General features: G+C 49.0%; 1 protein-coding gene across 1 annotated transcript in view; it reads right to left on the bottom strand.

The window, feature by feature from the left end:
* LOC116976540 (homeobox protein Meis1-like) overlaps positions 1 to 19547 on the bottom strand; it is a 143664-nt gene that overhangs the window by 121928 nt on the left and 2189 nt on the right. Inside the window, exon 2 of the mRNA XM_033026429.1 lies at positions 10805 to 11058. Coding sequence (XP_032882320.1) covers positions 10805 to 11058 — 254 coding nt within the window. The remainder of the gene's footprint in view (positions 1 to 10804; positions 11059 to 19547) is intronic.

The following is a 19547-nucleotide window of genomic DNA, read 5'->3' as shown; positions in this document are numbered from 1 at the left end:
ACGGCCACTATGAGTTTGCACATTCTCCCCGTGACCTGCGTGGGTTTTCTCTGGGTGCTCCGGTTTCCTCCCGCACTCCAAAGACGTACAGGTTTGTAGGGCTGATTGGCTTCTGTGAATTGTCCCCCAGTGTGTAGGATAGTGTACAGGTGTTCGCTGGCCAGCAAAGACTCGGCGGGCCGAAGGGCCTGTTTCCATGCTATGTCTCTAAACTAAACTAAACTGATTTTCTTTCAGGGGTCAAACAAGCTGGACATTCTGTACCGCAGCCTGGAGATGACATTTGCACAGTTTTGTCCAATAGTCTTTTTTTTAAGAGATACAGCACAGAAACAGGCCCTTCAGCCCACTGGGTCCGTGCAAAAACCAGCAATCCCCACACATTAACACTATCCTACACCCACTAGCGACAATTTTTACATATATACCAAGCCAACTCCAAACCTGTACGTCTTTGGAGTGTGGTAGGAAACGGAGCATCCAGGTCACGGGGAGAACGTACAAACTCAGTACAGACAGCGCTCGTAGTCGGGATCGAACCCAGGTCTCCGGCGCTGCTTTCGCTGTTAGGCAGCAACCCTACCGCTGCGACACCCTTAAATCTGAAGCAGGGTCTCGAGAGATACCTCCTCTGTGTGTAGGAAGGAACTGCAGATGCAGGTTTACTTTGAAGATAGAATGGAGATCCCCGTTCCACTTTACAAAATAATTGCTCCAGCTTCATTTTGTGCCGTCAACATTAGAAGAATTGTTTTCTTTTGAATACCCCGCCCGTTTGGCCAGCGATCTGAAGGAGGGTCTCGACCCGAAACGTCACCCATTCCTTCTCTCCATAGATGCTGCCTGTCCCGCTGAGTTACGCTAGCATTTTCGGCTATCTTTTATTCAGATTACGTATTCTGCAGCAAGCAAGAATGTCATTGTTCTATCTGGGTCACATGACAATAAAACACTCTTGACTCTTGCCTCTTGATGTAGAGAGATAAAGAACAATGAATGAAAGAGATGCAAATGCTGTGAATCTATGGCCAATTATGGCTAATGTAATGCAACAAGGTCTTCATTGGTTGCTGATGTTAAATTGGCCATCCATCTTACTTCTCTTCCAGTAAAGTAGCAGGGAGGTTCCACCATAACCCTTGCAATCATGTCCATCTATCACCGAGGGCAATTCTCTAACAAGTCTTTTTGTTTAGTTTCTGCTGCTTGTTCACTTTCCCTATGCCTCTAATTTCTAACTAATTGCAAGTTATCTGATTACACTTTGGTTTTACGGTGTTAATGACTGGTTAATAGTTTCCGTGAGTTTTTTATTTGTTTGATACTTGATCTTCGAAGAACAGGAGACAGCTGATGTGAAAGTTAGTCTGAAGTCAGTCTGAGGAAGGGTGTCGACCCGAAGCATCGCCTATTCCTTCGCTCCATAGATGCTGCCTCGCCCGCTGAGTTTCTCCAGCATATTTGTCTACCTTCAATTTTTCCAGCATCTGCAGTTCCTTCTTAAACATGTGAAAGTTATTCACCTGTATGGGCCATCTCACTGGATGGTCAGCTTGAGGGCTGGACAGAATATACGGAATATTGCTCAAATCTTCATTCAGTTTGCCTTGCCTCACCTCATCTCCCGGTTGCCCAACACTTCAACTCGCCCTCCCATTCCCACACTGACCTTCCTGTCCTGGGCCTCCTCCATGGCCAGAGTGAGGCCCAGCGCAAATTGGAGGAGCAGCACCTCATATTTCGCTTGGGCAGCTTACACCCCAGCGGTATGAACATTGACTTCTCTAACTTCAAGTAAAGGGCCTGTACCACTTGGGCGTCATTTGCGTGTCACGCAGGTGGAGCGCGAAGAGTTTGTGAATCACTGTCTACGCCACTACGCACCATGCGCGCGTAATGCACGCCATGCACGAATCACGACTCGCGTGTCGTGCGTCGCGACGCGTAAATGATGGTGTGTAAATGACGTGCAAATAACGCCCAAATGGGACAGGCCCTTTACTCTTGCTTTCTCTCTCTCTCCATCCCCTCCCCCACCCTAATCATCGTACAAGCCTCAAAGTCGTCTTGTTGAGTTCCACTGCCTGTACAACTCATGACCACCCGGCCCAGAGCCAACGAGGGTCCGTTAGTTTGTTACATATCTTTCATTCATTGGTTCGATATCACTGTCTATATCTCTCGTTTCCCTCTCCCCTGACTCTCAGACTGCAGAAGGGTCTCCACCCGAAACGTCACCCATTCCTTCTCTCCAGAGATGCTGCCTGTCCCGCTGAGTTACTCCAGCAACTTGTGTCTTTCTTTGGTTTAAACCAACACCTGCAGTTCCTCCCTACACACAGAATATTGCTTGGGACACAATCGCCAAATCATTCCATTAGAGTTTCCTGGTGCCTGCTGTCTCAACACCAAAATACTTTTAAGAGTGATCCCTATATTCTAACAGTAATCAATACGTTTTACAGCAAGAACATTCTGACTGGTTGCATCACAGTCTGGCTCAGCAACTAGAAGGACCAGAAACAAAGATAGTGGTGGGCACTGCCTAGTCCATCCCAGTACTGACCTCCCCACCATCGAAGGTCCATCCCAGTACTGACCTCCCCACCATCGAAGGTCCATCCCAGTACTGACCTTCCCACCATCAAAGGTCCATCACCCATACTGACCTCCCCACCATCGAAGGTCCATCCCAGTACTGACCTCCCCACCATCGAAGGGATCTACAGGAGGCGCTGCCTCAAAAAGGCAGCCAGCATCATCAGAGACCCATACCACCCTGGCCATGCTCTCATCTCTCATCTTGAATGGCGGTGCTGGCTCGAAGGGCTGAATGGCCTCCTCCTGCACCTATTACCTATTGTCTATATGAGCAAAAGTGATGGCAAAGGTTTTACTAATGAGATCATTTTTTTTTACATTTTACATTTCATACATGAGATTTTATTTTCAAGCTGTCATGGGTTTGAAGCCATTTTACTGGAAGCCAAAGTTTATGAGCAAAATCTGGGTATTGTTTTTTTCTTCCACATTTAATAAAAGAAAGCTGTGACTGTTTGGAGAGTTGCAACGAGTTGAATCTGGTGTCAATATTCTGCCCTGGGATCTGTGCCGTTTTATTGAATTCTATGCTTCGTGAATCTATAGTTTTGATACTTTTTTTCACTGAGAGCCTTTCGCTGCACCTCGGTAGACATGGTGGTAAACTCAAACTGAAAAGTGAAAACTGAAACTGAAAACTAAAGTTCGACTTAAAACTGGGAATTTTATTTCACCAGGAAGAAACATAGAAACATAGACAATAGGTGCAGGAGTAGGCCATTCAGCCCTTCGAGCCTGCACCGCCATTCAATATGATCATGGCTGATCATCCAACTCAGTATCCCGTACCTGCCTTCTCTCCATACCCCCTGATCCCACAAGGGCCACATCTAACTCCCTCTTAAATATAGCCAATGAACTGTGGCCTCACTACCTTCTTTGGCAGAGAATTCCACAGATTCACCACTCTCTGTGTGAAAAATGTTTTTCTCATCTCGGTCCTAAAAGACTTCCCCCTTATCCTTAAACTGTGTGACCCCCGTGTTCTGGACTTCCCCAACATCGGGAACAATCATCCTGCATCTAGCCTGTCCAACCCCTTAAGAATTTTGTAAGTATCTATAAGAGAAGGAGGGGAGAACACGTTTTAAGAATCTGAACACAACAATTTGGCACAACAATCTATTCATTCAGAATTTTTGAGAAGGAACTGCAGATGCTGGAAAATCGAAGGTAGACAAAAATGCTGGAGAAACTCAGCGGGTGCAGCAGCATCTATGGAATGAGGGAAATAGGTAACGTTTCGGGCCGAAACTTTGCCTATTTCCCCGTGGTTTTCGGCCCGAAACGTTACCTATTTCCCTCACTCCATAGATGCTGCTGCACCCGCTGAGTTTCTCCAGCATTTTTGTCTCTGTTCATTCAGAACCTCGTTTTTAACCAAGTTATCAATGACGATCAAAATAGTTGATGCTGTCACAGAGTCGTAGAGCTATAGAGACATAGAATGATACGTCATGGAAACAGGCCCTTCGGCCCAACTTGCCCATACTGACCAACATGTCCCAGCTGCACTAGTCCCACCTGCCTGCGTTTGGTCCATATCCCTCCAAACCTGTCCTATCCATGTACCTGTCTAACTGTTTCTTAAATGTTGGGATAGTCCCAGCCTCAACTACCTCCTCTGGCAGCTTGTTCCATACACCCACCACCCTCTGTGTGAAAAGGTTACCCCTCAGATTCCTATTAAATCTTTCCCCCTTCACCTTGAACCTATGTCCTCTGGTCCTCGATTCCACTACTCTGGGCAAGAGACAATAGACAATAGACAATAGGTGCAGGAGTAGGCCATTCGGCCCCTCTGTGTGTCTACCCGATCTATTCCTCTCATGATTTTATACGTGCAAATACTTATTTACCAAGGAAAGACACAGAGTGCTGGAGTAACTCAGCAGGTCAGGCAGCATCTGTGGAGAACATGGATAGGTGACGTTTCACAGAGTGCTGGAGTAACTCAGCGGGTCAGGCAGCATCTGTGGAGAACATGGATAGGTGACGTTTCACAGAGTGCTGGAGTAACTCAGCGGGTCAGGCAGCATCTGTGGAGAACATGGATAGGCCATGTAGGTCACGGGGAGAACGTACAAACTCCGTACAGACAGCACCTGTAGTCAGGATGGAATCCATGTGCCTATCTAAAAGCCTCTTCTAAACGCCTCCACCACCATCCCTGGATCCACCATTCTCCGTGTAAGAAAGCATGCCTCATAGATCTCCATCAAATCTGCCCCCTCTGTAGATGTTAGACCCATATCCCATACGGGTGGCAAGCTTTCTCTAGTCCGGTTGCTCCGATTTCCTCCCACACACCAGAGACGTACAGGTTTGTAGGTTAATTGGCTTCTGTAAAGATTGCAAATTGTCTATTCTTGCTATTGAGGGAGTGCAGGATAGGTTTACAAGGTTAATTCCCAGGATGGCGGAACTGTCAAATGCTGAGAGAATGGAGCGGCTGGGCTTGTACACTCTGGAGTTTAGAAGGATGAGAGGTGATCTTATTGAAACATATAAGATTATTAAGGGTTTGGACACGCAAGAGGCAGGAAACATGTTCCCGATGTTGGGGGAGTACAGACCACAGTTTAAGAATAAGGGGTAAGCCATTTAGAACGGAGATGAGGAAACACTTTTTCTCACAGAGAGTTGTGAGTCTGTGGAATTCTCTGCCTCAGAGGGCGGTGGAGGCCGGTTCTTTGGATACTTTCAAGAGAGAGCTGGATAGGACTTAAAGATAGCGGAGTCAGGGGATATGGGGAGAAGGCAGGAACGGGGTACTGATTGGGGATGATCAGCCATGGTCACATTGAATGGCGGTGCTGGCTCGAAGGGCCGAATGGCCTCCTCCTGCACCTATTGTCTATTGTCTATCTATAATGTCAGTAAGACTGCAAGATGCCTTTAAGCATATTTTGCTTTTAAAAAGAAAATGTTACATGAGGTGACTATTCAAAGCATGGAAGTAATTGCCATCCCTACAGCTAGTAATGACAAGGTGTTACAGAATCAATCTATAATTAGCTTTAAATAATGCCTCGAGACATGTTGCCCTGAATTTTTAACAAGAGGTTAGGCTCTTAGGGTAAGTGACAACATTATTGCGTGCGGAGGGTAGTGTTTCTTTAGAATCCACTACCTCAAGGCTCACTTCTCCAGGATACTTAAAGCTAAGGACAGACACAAACAGCTGGAGTAACTCAGCGGGACAGGCAGCATCTCCGGAGGGAAGGATCGGGTGACGTTTCGGGTCGAGACCTTTCGTCAGACATACTGTATTTAAAGCTGGGATCATGTCATAAGGAATAGGAGCAGAATTAGGCCATTCGGTCCATCAAGTCTACTCCGCCATTCAATCATGGCTGATCTATCTCTCCCTCCTAGCCCCATTCTCCTCACCGTAAACCACTGACAACCGCACTAATCAAGATATGTGGATGTTTGGACATCAAACTCCCATTGAAAACTACCGAACAGTGAAAGGCCCGGATAGAGTGGATGTGGAGAGGATGTTTCCACTAGTGAGAGAATCTAGGACCAGAGGTCACAGCCTCAGAATTAAAGGACCTACCATTAGAAAGGAGATGAGGAGGAATTTCTTTAATCAGAAGGTGGTGAATCTGTGGAATTCTTTGCCACAGACGGCTGTGGAGGCCACAAGTCAGTGGATATATTTAAGGCAGAGATAGATAGATTCTTGATTAGTGCGGGTCTCAGGGGTTATGGGGAGAAGGCAGGAGAATGGGGTAAGGAGGGAGAGATAGATCAGCCATGATTGAATGGTGGAGTAGACTTAATGGGCTGAATGGCCTAATTCTGCACCTATCATTTATGAACTTTAGTCTAGTTTAGTTTAGTTTATATACGGCGCAGAAACAGGCCCTTCAGCCTGCCGAGTCTGGACCAACCAGTGATCAACAAACACTATCCTACACACACACACTAGGGACAATTTACATTTACACCAAGCCAATTAACCTGCAAACCTGCACGTCTTTGGAGTGCGGGAGGAAACTGGAGCACCCGGAGAAAACCCACGCAGGTCACGGGGAGAACGTGCAAACTCCGTACAGTCAGCACCCGTAGTCGGGATGGAACCCGGGTCTCCGGCGCTGTGAGGCAGCAACTCTACCCGCAGCGCCACCGTGCCGTCCACTAATGACATTGAGGGGACCAGGGACTTGAGGGTGAGGGAAATTGGACAAGGCTCTAGATCAGCAAGGTTTTAATTGTTGATGGAACTGGTTCAAGATTGGTACACGGCCATTTCTATTTCCACATCTTGTTATTTTGTTCTTCGGCAGCAGTGGTGCAGAGGGTAGAGCTGCTGCCTCACAGCGTCAGAGACCCGGGGTCAATCCTGACCACGGGCGCTGTCTGTGCGGAGTTTGCACGTTCTCCCCGTGACCTGTGTGGGTTTTCTCCGGGTGCTTCGGTTTCCTCCCACACTCCAAAGACGTACAGGTTCGTAGGTTAATTGTCCCTAGTGCGTGTACGATAGTGTTCGTTGATCACTGGTTGGTCCGGACTCGGCGTGCTGAAGGGCCTGTTTCTGCGCCGTATATAAACTAAACTAAACTAGACTAAACTAAACTAAACTAAAAAGTTCATAAGTGATAGGAGCAGAATTGGGCCATTCAGCCCATCAAGTCTACTCCGCCATTGTCCCTAGTGTGTGCAGGATAGTGTTAGCGTGCGGGGGATCGCTGGTCGGCACGGACTCGGTGGGCCGAAGGGCCTGTTTCCGCGCTGTATATCTAAACTGAACATTTGTAATAATGGCGTTGAATAAAAGTCACAGGCGTGGAGAGACAGTAGATGCTGGGAATGGAGAAAATCATAATAATATTTTATTAGCCAAGTATGTTTTAGGCGAGGAATTTGATTTTCTATACAGTCGTACTGAACAAGGTTTTGGGAGGGTTGAGGGTGACGGAACCGGGCTGACACAGAGCATTGCGTAGACCCGGCCTCCGTGAATGTCCGGGCAAGGTGCTTCACCATTGTCCATTGTCTGGCCACTGGTGTGGATGCTGCCAGCACTGGCTCGAAGCTGAGAACTGTGATAACATCCGCCACATTGTGGATCCGCGGCCAGTCAGAGCCCAATAACATCAGCCAGGTGCTGTGCGTCGTCCCAATCCCCTGACCGGACCTCTCACATCAAAGAGCTAGCACCGTTCCAATGGGCCGAACGGCTGCCTTCTGCACCAAAGACAGACACAAACAGCTGGAGTAACTCAGCGAGACTGGCAGCAACTCTGGGTGACTTTTCCTTATCCACATACCTCCCTCTCTCTCCCCTGACTCTCAGTCTGAAGAAGGGTCTCGACCCGAAACGTCACCCATTCCTTCTCTCCAGAGATGCTGCCTGGCCCGCTGAGTTACTCCAGCATTTTGTGTCTATCTTCGGTTCAAACCGGCATCTGCAGTTCCTTCCTGCACAAACTGATGGAGGTGTCTGATCAGGCAAGGAACAACTAGGAATAGGAATTGGTGTCATGGAGTCATACACCACAGGAACAGGCCCTTCGGCCCAACTCGTCCATGCTGGCCAAGATGCCCCATCCAAGCTAATCCTATTTTCCTATGTTTGGCCCGTATCCTTCTAAATTAGACTGAAGAATTTATCCAATTAGTCTTCAAACCTTCTACAGATGTACTATAAGAGCAAAAATGTTGGGTTGCAACACAGCTTGGTTTGAGAACAGCTCTACTCAGAACAGCAAGAAATGGCACAGTTATAGATGTAGCCCAGTCCATCACACAGACTACACTCCCCACCATTGTAGATGTAGCCCAGTCCATCACATAGACCACACTCCCCACCATTGTAGATGTAGCCCAGTCCATCACACAGACCACACTCCCCACCATTGTAGATGTAGCCCAGTCCATCACACAGACCACACTCCCCACCATAGTAGATGTAGCCCAGTCCATCACACAGACCACACTCCCCACCATCGACTCCATCTACACTTCACGCTGCCTCGGTAAAGCAGCCGACACCATCACAGACTTGTCCCTGTCGCACCCCGGTCATTCCTTCTTCTCCCCGCTCCCGTCCGGCAGAAGGTACAGAAGCTTGAAAGCGCGCACCACCAGACTCAGGAACAGCTTCTTCCCCTCTGTTATCAGGCTTCTGAACGGCCCTTCCATAAGCTAGGGTGCTGTCCGATTCACCTCTACCCCATTGTGGACATTGGACTTTGTCTGTGGAACTGATGCGCTACAATGCTGAGAACTATATTCTGCACTCTGTATCTTCCCCTTTGCTCCATCTATTGGACTGGAGTTTGACTTGATCGTATTTATGTGTAGTGTTATCTGATCTGTTTGGACAGCACGCTGAACAAAGCTGTTCACTGTACCTCGCTACAGGTGACAATAATAAGCCTAAAGCTAAGTCTAATGAGGGGAATTAGTTTAACTGATGGAGGTGTGTAGAGGCTCAGAGGCAAATGGGGAAAGCAATTGGAATCATAGGCTCATAGGATGTATGGCCCTTCGGCCCGACTCGTCCATGCCAGCCAAGTCCTCCATCTACACTAGTCCCAATTGCCTGTATCCCCTGAAACGTTCCTATCCATCAACCTGTCCAAATGTCTTTTAGTGATGTGTTAACCCCTCACCCCTCAGTTTTATTTTATGTTCATAAGAGGTAGGAGCAGAACTAGGCCATTCGGCCCATCACGTTTACTTCCCATTCAATCATAGCTGATCTTTCTTTCCCCCTCGACCCCATTCTCCTGCCTTCGCCCCATAACCCCTGACACCCATACTAATCATGAAACTACCTACCTCCACCTTAAAAATATCCATTGCCTTGGCCTCCACAATTTCTGCAGGTGGGTCTTTGCACGAAACAGGGCCCTTCGGCCCAACTCATCCATGCTGGCCAAGATGCCCCATCCAAGCTAGTCCTATTTTCCCATGTTTGGCCCATATCCTTCTAAATTAGACTGAGGAAATTATCCAATAACTCTTACAGAAGCACCATAAAAAGCAAACTGTCACGTTGCATCAAGGCTTGGTTTGAGAACAAGAAATTGCACAGTTGTAGATGTAGCCCAGTCCATCACACAGACAAGATGCCCCATCCAACCTAATCCTATGTTCCCATGTTTTGCATGGGACGATCAGCTCCATGGAGGTACCACTCAGCTCCATGGAGGTACCACACTGAGCTCCATGGAGGTACCACACAGCTCCATGGAGGTACCACCCAGCTCCATGGAGGTACCACTCATCTCAATGGAGGTACCACACAGCTCCATGGAGGTACCACAGCTCCATGGAGGTACCACACAGCTCCATGGACGTACCACCCAGCTCCATGGTGGTACCACACATCTCAATGGAGGTACCACTCATCTCAATGGAGGTACCACTCAGCTCCATGGAGGTACCACTCATCTCAATGGAGGTACCACACAGCTCCATGGAGGTACCACACAACTCCATGGTGGTACCACCCAGCTCCATGGAGGTACCACACAGCTCCATGGTGGTACCACTCAGCTCCATGGAGGTACCACTCAACAACATAGAAACATAGAAACATAGGAAAATAGATGCAGGAGTCGGCCAATTTGCCCCTTCGAGCCAGCACCGCCATTCAACATGATCATGGCAGATCATCCAAAATCAGTACCCTGTTCCATCTTTAGAAACATAGAAACATAGAAAATAGGTGCAGGAGGAGACCATTCGGCCCTTCGAGCCAGCACCGCCATTCATTGTGATCATGGCTGATCGTCCCCAATCAATAACCCGTACCTGCCTTCTCCCCATATCCCTTGACTCCACTAGCCCTTAGAGCTCTATCTAACTCTCTCTTAAATCCATCCAGTGACTTGGCCTCCACTGCCCTCTGTGGCAGGGTATTCCACAAATTCACAACTCTCTGGGTGAAAACGTTTTTTCTCACCTCAGTCTTAAATGACCTCCCCTTTATTCTAAGACTGTGTGTGGCCCCTGGTTCTGGACTCGCCCAACATTATTCCTGCATTTAGCTTGTCCAGTCCTTTTTATAATTTTATATGTTTCTATAAGACCCCCCTCATCCTTCTAAACTCCTGTGAATACAAGCCGAGTCTTTTCAGTCTTTCTCCCCGTATTCCCTGATTCCGTCAGCCCCTCTCCCCGCCCCGGCCGAGCTCCGCGCACTTGCATCTCAAGGTGGACGACGTTACGTTTCACTTACTGTCAGGTGTTGGAACAACCAGGCCCGCATGATGTTTGTTGCTACTTTTGGGAAGATGCCTCGTTTTTTCTGCCGTTTTTTTTCCTTGTCCGGGTCATCGTCATCTCCCGTGCTCGGTGATGCTAAACTGTTGTCCAATCCGTCCCCTGTCAGTACAGCAAAAGGTGCAGGTTTAAGGCAATTGTCTGGATCATTTAGGCTTTTTCCATTGCGTTTATGTCTCAACAACAACAAAAAACGGTCCGCGTTTGCCACTGTTTCGTTTTAGTTTAGTTCACAGACGCAGCGCGGAGACAGGCCCTTCGGCCCACCGTGTCCGCGCCGACCAGCGATCCCCGCACGCTAACACTATCCTACACACACACTAGGGACAGCTTTTACATTCACACCACGCCAATTTACCTACATGCCCGCACGTCTTTGGAGTGTGGGAGGAAACCGAAGATCTCAGGGGGAAAAACTGCAGATGCTCGGAGGAACTGCAGATGCTGGAAAATCGAAGGTAGGCAAAAGTGCTGGAGAAACTCAGCGGGTGAGGCAGCATCTATGGAAATAGGCAACGTTTCGGGCCGAAACCCAAGGGGAAATAGGCAACGTTTCGGGCCGAAACCCAAGGGGTTTCGGCCCGAAACGTTACCTATTTCCTTTGCTCCATAGATGCTGCTGCACCCGCTGAGTTTCTCCAGCACTTTTGTCTACCTGCTTATTTTCAGTGACTGATGAACAAGGACCCCCAGATCCCTTTTCCCAACTTGACGAAACGTTGCCTATTTCCTCCAGGCTTTCGGCCCGAAACGTTGGCTATTTCCTTCGCTCCATAGATGCTGCCGCACCCGCTGAGTTTCTCCAGCACTTTTGCCTACCTTGGGATCTTTTTTTAGATCAGATTAGTTTAGTTTAGTTTAGATACAGCTCGGAAACAGGCCCTTCGGCCCACCGGGTCCGCGCCGACCAGCGATCACCGCACGCTAACACTACCCTACACGCACACCCACACTAGGAACATTTTACACTTACACCAAGCCAATTAACCTACAAACCTGCACGTCTTTGGAGTGTGGGAGGAAACTGGAGCGCCCGGGGAACTCCGTACAGACAGCACCCGTGGTCGGGATGGAACCCGGGTCTCCGGCGCTGCAAGCACTGTAAGGCAGCAACTCTACCGCTGCGCCACCGTGACCGCATTGCTTCAGGAGCAGTTAAGTGGAACCTTGCCTCACATAAGGTCTTCAGTGGCAAAACACAATAAAATAAAGAGAGACTTGAAAGGAACTGCAGATGCTGGAATCCTGATCACAACCACAAAGTGCTGGAGGAACTCAATGGGTCAGACAGCGTCGGTGCGGGGGGAATGGACAGACTGTGTGCATTCTCCAATATTAAGTCAGCTCTATCTCTAATATCCCTCTAAACCCGTCCTATCCATGTACACTCGAGGGGCCGAATGGCCCACTCCTGCACCTATTGTCTATTGTCTATTTTGCCCAAGATTGGCCAATATCCCGCTAAACCTATCCTATCCATGCACCTGTCCAAATGTCTGTGGAATTCTCTGCCTCAGGGGGCGGTGGAGGCCTGTTCTCTGGATGTTTTCAAGAGAGAGCTAGATAGGGCTCTTAAAGATAGATGAGTCAGGGGATATGGGGAGAAGGCAGGAACGGGGTACTGATCAGGCATGATCATATTGAATGGCGGTGCTGGCTCGAAGGGCCGAATGGCCTATTCCTGCACCTATTGCCTATTGTCTATTGTTGTTATAGTCCCTGCCTCAACTACCTCCTCCGGCAGCTCGTTCCATACACCCACCGCCCTCTAAATGGAAAACCTGGTTCCTATTAAATCTTTAACACCTCTCACCTTAAACCTGTGTCCTCTGGTTCTTGATTCCCCTACTCCGGGTAGTCTTGGCTTTACCTTGCACTAAACGTTATTCCCTAATCATGTATCTGTACACGGTGGACGGCTCGATTGTAATCGCGTATAGTCTTTCCGCTGACTGGTTAGCACGCAACAAAAGCTTTTCACTGTACCTCGCTAGAATTTAGAAGATTGAGGGGGGATCTTATAGAAACGTACAAAATTCTTAAGGGGTTGCACAGGCTAGATGCAGGAAGATTGTTCCCGATGTTGGGGAAGTCCAGAACAAGGGGTCACAGTTTAAGGATAAGGGGGAAATCTTTTAGGACCGAGATGAGAAAAACATTTTTCACACAGAGAGTGGTGAATCTGTGGAATTCTCTGCCATAGAAGGTAGTTGAGGCCACAGTTCATTGGCTATATTTAAGAGGGAGTTAGATGTGGCCCTTGTGGCTAAAGGGATCAGGGGGTATGGAGAGAAGGCAGGTACAGGATACTGAGTTGGATGATCAGCCATGATCATATTGAATGGCGGTGCAGGCACGAAGGGCCGAATGGCCTACTCCTGCACCTATTGTCTATGTTTCTATGTTTACCTCGGTACACGTGACAATAAACTGAACTGGAACTGAGATGCGGCTTGGTCAGTTCCCCAGGCTTGCGCTCTGTGGATACAGACTCACAGCGTGAGATGAGACATCGGTGGAGCGGGCAATATCTGATATCAGACCAGATGGCCCGGGAAGCGGAAATTCAGCCCAGGGTCGGCAGGGGGTGCAGTTTGGAGGCAAAGGTTAAGTCCCTGTGTGTTGGAGTGGGAAGCTACAATGCAAATGACCTACATTGCTCCTGACCTGAAATTAGTGGAGGCTGGCAGAGCGAACAATGTTCCATTTCTCCAGCAGTGCCCCTTCCCCTTTCCCATACAGCCGAGAAAATACGTGGGGGGCTGGGGCGGGGGTGAGGGTGGGGGTGGGGGGGGGGGGAGAAAAAAAAAACTATCCCGATTCCCTTCAATATCATTAACTGAGGCTGTGGGTTTTTTTTTTGTTGGTTACAAAACAGAAATAAAAATAAATTAAACTCAGACCCAGGTCGATCAATAAGACATCGAAGGTGAGCGACACACTGACATGCTATCATTGCGTTCAAAGTAATGGCTGTTTATTTACGGTGAGGTGGATCCATTTATTCCATTGCATTATAATTTATTAAAAGCCAGACAGACTTGCAAACACAGACTGACATTTTGCATAAATCTGAGTGTTATTATTATCCTCAAACTGAAATATGTCATGGACAGGCAGAAGATGAGACATTAAATGCTGGAGTAACTCAGCGGGTCAGGCAGCATCTGTGGAGAACGTGGATAGGTGACGTTTCACAGAGTGCTGGAGTAACTCAGTGGGTCTGGCAGCATCTGTGGAGAACATGGACAGGTGACGTTTCACAGAGTGCTGGAGTAACTCAGTGGGTCAGGCAGCATCTGTGGAGAACATGGATAGGTGACGTTTCACAGAATGCTGGAGTAACTCAGCGGGTGCAGCAGCATCTGTGGAGCTAAGGAAATAGGCAACGTTTCGGGCCGAAACCCTTCCGGGTTTCAGCCCGAAACGTTGCCTATTTCCAGAAGAGTTTCGGCCTGAAACGTTGCCTATTTCCTTAGCTCCACAGATGCTGCTGCACCATAACTCAGCGGGTCAGGCAGCATCTGTGGAGAACATGGATAGGTGACGTTTCACAGAGTGCTGGAGTAACTCAGCGGGTCAGGCAGCATCTGTGGAGAACATGGATAGGTGACGTTTCACAGAGTGCTGGAGTAACTCAGCGGGACAGGCAACATCTCTGGAGAGAAGGAATGGGTGACGTTTCGGGTCGAGACCCTTCGGTCTAAGCCAGCATCTGCAGTTCCTCCCTCCACATTTTCTACACGGATACACAATATTGATTGAAATTCAGAACAGCGATGAGCCTAACGTCTTGCCGCCTCCATCTTGATCTCTCTGCACCAACACTCCTCTTTACATATAACTTTAGAAAAACCTTCAGATTCATTTACCACTAATGCCCCACTGCCTCACTAGAGAGGAATTCATTGATAATTTATGGAGATATCTGGCAGGATGCAGCGATGACTTTTTCCTGCTTTGTGCATCAATAGAATAATCAAGCCTCTAAAACAGCCTTTGCTTCATATTACCTCAGGCAAAAGAATTTCTGAAAGCATGCCTTCAGGGTACGTGAATTATACACGCCATTAGGGGAAATAAAGGCTTTCTGCATTCCTTATAAAACACTCACCAGTACCTTTCCTGTTTTTCTCAAGCGCCCACACTAGAAACAGAATTTTATTTTAAGTAAAGACCTATGTAGATACAATGGTGAAAGCTTTAATGCAAGGACTGGTCCCCTCAGTCATTCAGCAGAACGCAGCCTACCCTTAATTGACCGGGTTCTGTTCCATCATTCCGTTTCCGCACCACTAATAAAGTATATTTTGAAATTATTTAAAAAAAAAAAAAAAATCATTCACACCCCCTCCACCCCCCCCAAAAAAAACCCAGAAAAGGAACATGGCTTCCTTGTGGAAAGCCCGGAACGTCGCCTATTTCCTTCGCTCCATAGATGCTGCGGCACCCGCTGAGTTTCGCCAGCTTTTTTGTCTACCTTCCACTTTCATGCAGTTTGTTTGTCCAAATGTGTTTTTTTTTTCTTCAGTCAAATTGATCCACTTGTGGGAGATGGGTCTCGAACCGAAACGTCACCCATTGCTGGAGGCAGGAAACATGTCCCCGATGTTGGGGGGAAGTCCAGAACCGGGGGCCACACACAGTTTAAGAATAAGGGGTAAGCCATTTAGAACGGAGACGAGGAAATGCTTTTTCCACACAGAGAGTTGTGAGTCTATGGAATTCTCTGCCTCAGAGGGCGGTGGAGGCCGGTTCTCTGGAATACTTTCAAGAGAGAGCTAGATAGGGCTGTTAAAGATAGCGGAGTCAGGGGATATGGGGAGAAGGCAGGAACGGGGTACTGATTGGGGATGATCAGCCATGATCACATTGAATGGCGGTGCTGGCTCGAAGGGCCGAATGGCCTCCTCCTGCACCTATTGTCTATTGTCTATTGCCTTTGGAGTGTGGGAGGAAACAGAAGATCGCGGAGAAAACCCACGCAGGTCACGGGGAGAACGTACAAACTCCGTACAGGTGGAGGCCGGTTCTCTGGAGAGAATTATTTTAAGAGAGAGCTGGATAGGGCTCTTAAAGATAGCGAGAGAGAGAGTCAGGGGGTATGGGGAGAAGGCAGGAACGGGGTACTGATTGGGGATGATCAGCCATGATCACATTGAATCTGGCTCGAAGGGCCGAATGGCCTACTCCTGCACCTATTGTCTATTGTCTCTCCAGAGATGCTGCCCGTCCCACTGAGTTACTCCAGCATTTTGCGTCTATTTTCGGGGAAAATTAGCTTGCTGGATTGTGAATCCAAGACAAGGTTCCCATTAGTAGTACAGGCCTCCAAATCCATCGCAGAGTCCGAGTGTAACATCCCCAGAAACCTCCCCTCATTTTGTTAAGGATATCCAGGAATGTCGGTCTATCTTCAGGAACCCATTCCCCTTCCAGGGTACCAGAGGAAATGATTGCCTATCGCACCCATATTTCTCCCCCCATCTCTACCTTTCCCCTTCAAGCACGTTTTATTTAACTGAGTCTTTGTTCATTTTCCTGCCACTGATCTTTGCGCATTGAAACCTCGCAGAAAATTCAAAAGCATCAGTTTCATTGGCATTTCCATTCCCCTGTAATCTGATCCCATCAATCACCTCTGTGAAGTCTGTACCTAATCTCTCTCTCTCCCCCTCTCCCTCTCCCCGCGCTCTCCTCCTCTCTCTCCCTCTGTCTCCCCTCCCTCTCTCTCCCCCTCTCTCCCCTCCCTCTCTCCCCCTCTGTCTCCCCCTCTGTCTCCCCCTCTGTCTCCCCCTCTGTCTCCCCCTCTGTCTCCCCCTCTGTCTCCCCCTCTGTCTCCCTCTCTGTCTCCCCCCTATCTATCTCTCCCCCCCTCTCTCCCCCCCTCTGTCTCTCCCCCTCTGTCTCCCCCCTCTGTCTCCCCCCTATCTATCTCTCCCCCCCTCTCTCCCCCCCTCTGTCTCCCCCCTATCTATCTCTCCCCCCCTCTCTCCCCCCCTCTGTCTCTCCCCCTCTGTCTCCCCCCACCCCCCCCTGTCTCTCCCCCTCCAGTTCCCCACTCCACCGAGCCCCATCAAACAGGGCCCCATGGTGTGATTGCTGCCTGGGCCACATTTGCAGAGTAATGTCAGCAGTAACCTCGTTGCTCGACGTGACTTCCCCTGGCTTGAAATGAAGGGCAGATTATGAAGGGAAAAACTGAAAAGGTGGAAATAATCATAAAAATGATGTGAGCCCATAAACAAGCTTGCAGCCTCATTACTGGAGCAGCGAGCGAGCGGGCGGGCGGGCTGGGGCGAGGGGGGCGAGCGAGGGAGGGGGGCTGTGCTGATGCTGTTGATGCCACAAGGACATGCCACAGGGCAACTTTTGCCAACCGCTAACACTTTGTGACAGCTTCGTAGCAACTAGTGTGAGTGTGCTTTTGCCGGCTCTCGCAACTGACAGGAGATGGGAATGTCATCCTGTCGGCCCATGTGCCACCAAATCTGTGGCAATTATACAGCAGGGCCAGTGTGGAGCCTGTGCTGGAGGCAGTGTTACATTGCCCCTGGCTGTACAGGGAGGGGAGGGGGAGAGAGGAGAGGGGAGAGGGGAGAGGGGAGGGGAGAGGGGAGAGGGGGAGATGGGAGAGAGAGCGAGGTGGAGAGGGGAGAGGGGGAGGGAGAAGGGAGAGAGGGAGGAAGGGAGGAGGTGGAGATGGGAGGTGGGGGGGGGGGGGGGTAGAGGGGGAGAGAGTACAGATTCTGCACTCGTTCAACATACAGTCTATGTGCGTTCTCACCCATCATGTGAGCGGCCCCACAGTGTTTAGCCCTGGTTGCTTTGATCCATTCCAATTGGCCTTCCACTTTCCCCGCGCACGACCTCTCTAGGCATGGCATGACATTATCAGATGAATTTAGAGTAATCTCTTTTGATACGGTTGTAGGAAATGCCACTCTAATAGCCGATACCTGACTCCACGCACCCACTCCACGCGCCTCGAAATACGATTCTAAAAATCAGTGAGGCCGATGTGTATTTTTGCTTCACATAGAAACATAGAAAATAGGTGCAGGAGTAGGCCATTTGGCCCTTCAAGCCTGCACCGCCATTCAATATGATCGTGGCTGATCATCCACAATCAGTACCCCGTTCCTGCCTTCTCCCCATATCCCCTGACTCCGCTATTTTTAAGAGCTCTATCTAGCTCTCTCTTGAAAGTATCCAGAGAACCGGCCTCCACCGCCCTCTGAGGCAGAGAATTCCACAGACTCACCACTCTCTGTGAGAAAAAGTGTTTCCGCTTCTCTATTCTAAATGGTTTACCCCTTATTCTTAAACTGTGGCCCCTGGTTCTGGACTCCCCCAACATCGGGATGAACACCGCCATTCAATGCGATCATGGCTGATCATCCCCAATCAGTACCCCGTTCCTGCCTTCTCCCCATATCCCTTGATTCCGTTAGCCCTAAGAGCTAAATCTAACTCTCTCTTGAAAACATCCAGTGAATCGGCCTCCGCTGCCTTCTGTGGCAGGGAATTCCACAGATTCACAACTTTCTGGATGAAAATATTTTCTCCTCATCCCAGTCCTAAATGGCCGACCCCTTATTCTTAAACTGTGCGTGACCCCTGGTTCTGGACTCCCCCCAACATATGGGGAACATTTTTCCTGCCTCTAGCCTGTCCAACCCATTAAGAATTTTAGGTAGACAAAAGTGCTGGAGAAACTCAGCGGGTGCAGCAGCATCTATTGAGCGAAGGAAATAGGCAACGTTTCGGGTCGAAGCTCGGAAGGAAATAGGCAACGTTTCGGGCCGAAACTCGGAAGGAAATAGGCAACGTTTCGGGCCGAAACTCGGAAGGAAATAGGCAAAGTTTCGGGCCGAAACTCGGAAGGAAATAGGCAACGTTTCGGGCCGAAACTCGGAAGGAAATAGGCAACGTTTCGGGCCGAAACCCTTCCGGGTTTCGGCCTGAAACGTTGCCTATTTCCTTCGCTCCATAGATGCTGCCTCACCCGCTGAGTTTCTCCAGCATTTTTGTCTACCTTCGATTTTCCAGCATCTGCAGTTCCTTCTTAAACATCAAGAATTTTATGTTTCCGCAAGATCCCCCTCACATCCTTCTGAATTCCAGGGAATACAAGCCCAGTCGACCCAGCCCTAAGTGGCCTACCCCTTATTCTTAAACTGTGAGACTGCAGATGAATTGTAAGTCAAAACTGTCAAACCTTTCATCGCTGCTCTTTGTCCTTTGAACATTTTATTTTGTTTTTTAAGATTTGTTCTTGACCAAATTATTGTCGGCTAAGGCCCCAGACAGCGAGGAAAAGAATTCCTCCACAAATTCGTCCGTGGGCAGTTTCTTGTAAGGCCTGTGGGTTTCCCCAATGGACAGATTGAGGTGACCTGTGGCAGCTCCGAGCCTGCCTCGGTGCTCAGATTTCAAACACAGTCCCCGCACAAATGCGGAGCACTGGTCCATTTAAGCATTGCCCCAGCGTTTGTCCTGCTCTCCACTTCCTTTCAAAGGACGATAAAGCAGCATTTATCACATTCAGACCATTCAATGGGTCAGAATGGTTATGTCTGCAGGGGTCCCCGCTCCACAGGTCAAGGCACTGTGCCCTCCCCCCCTCTCTCTCTCTCTGCTACATCCAGACATGCCACAAACACAGCCCAGCCGCTTGCTCATTCCCCACTGCTAGA

This window comes from Amblyraja radiata, chromosome 8, assembly GCF_010909765.2.
Source record: "Amblyraja radiata isolate CabotCenter1 chromosome 8, sAmbRad1.1.pri, whole genome shotgun sequence".
In the NCBI taxonomy this organism is placed as follows: Eukaryota; Metazoa; Chordata; class Chondrichthyes; order Rajiformes; family Rajidae; genus Amblyraja; species Amblyraja radiata.
Note: the sequence above shows the minus strand (reverse complement) of the source record. Positions and strands in the feature narration are given on the sequence as shown.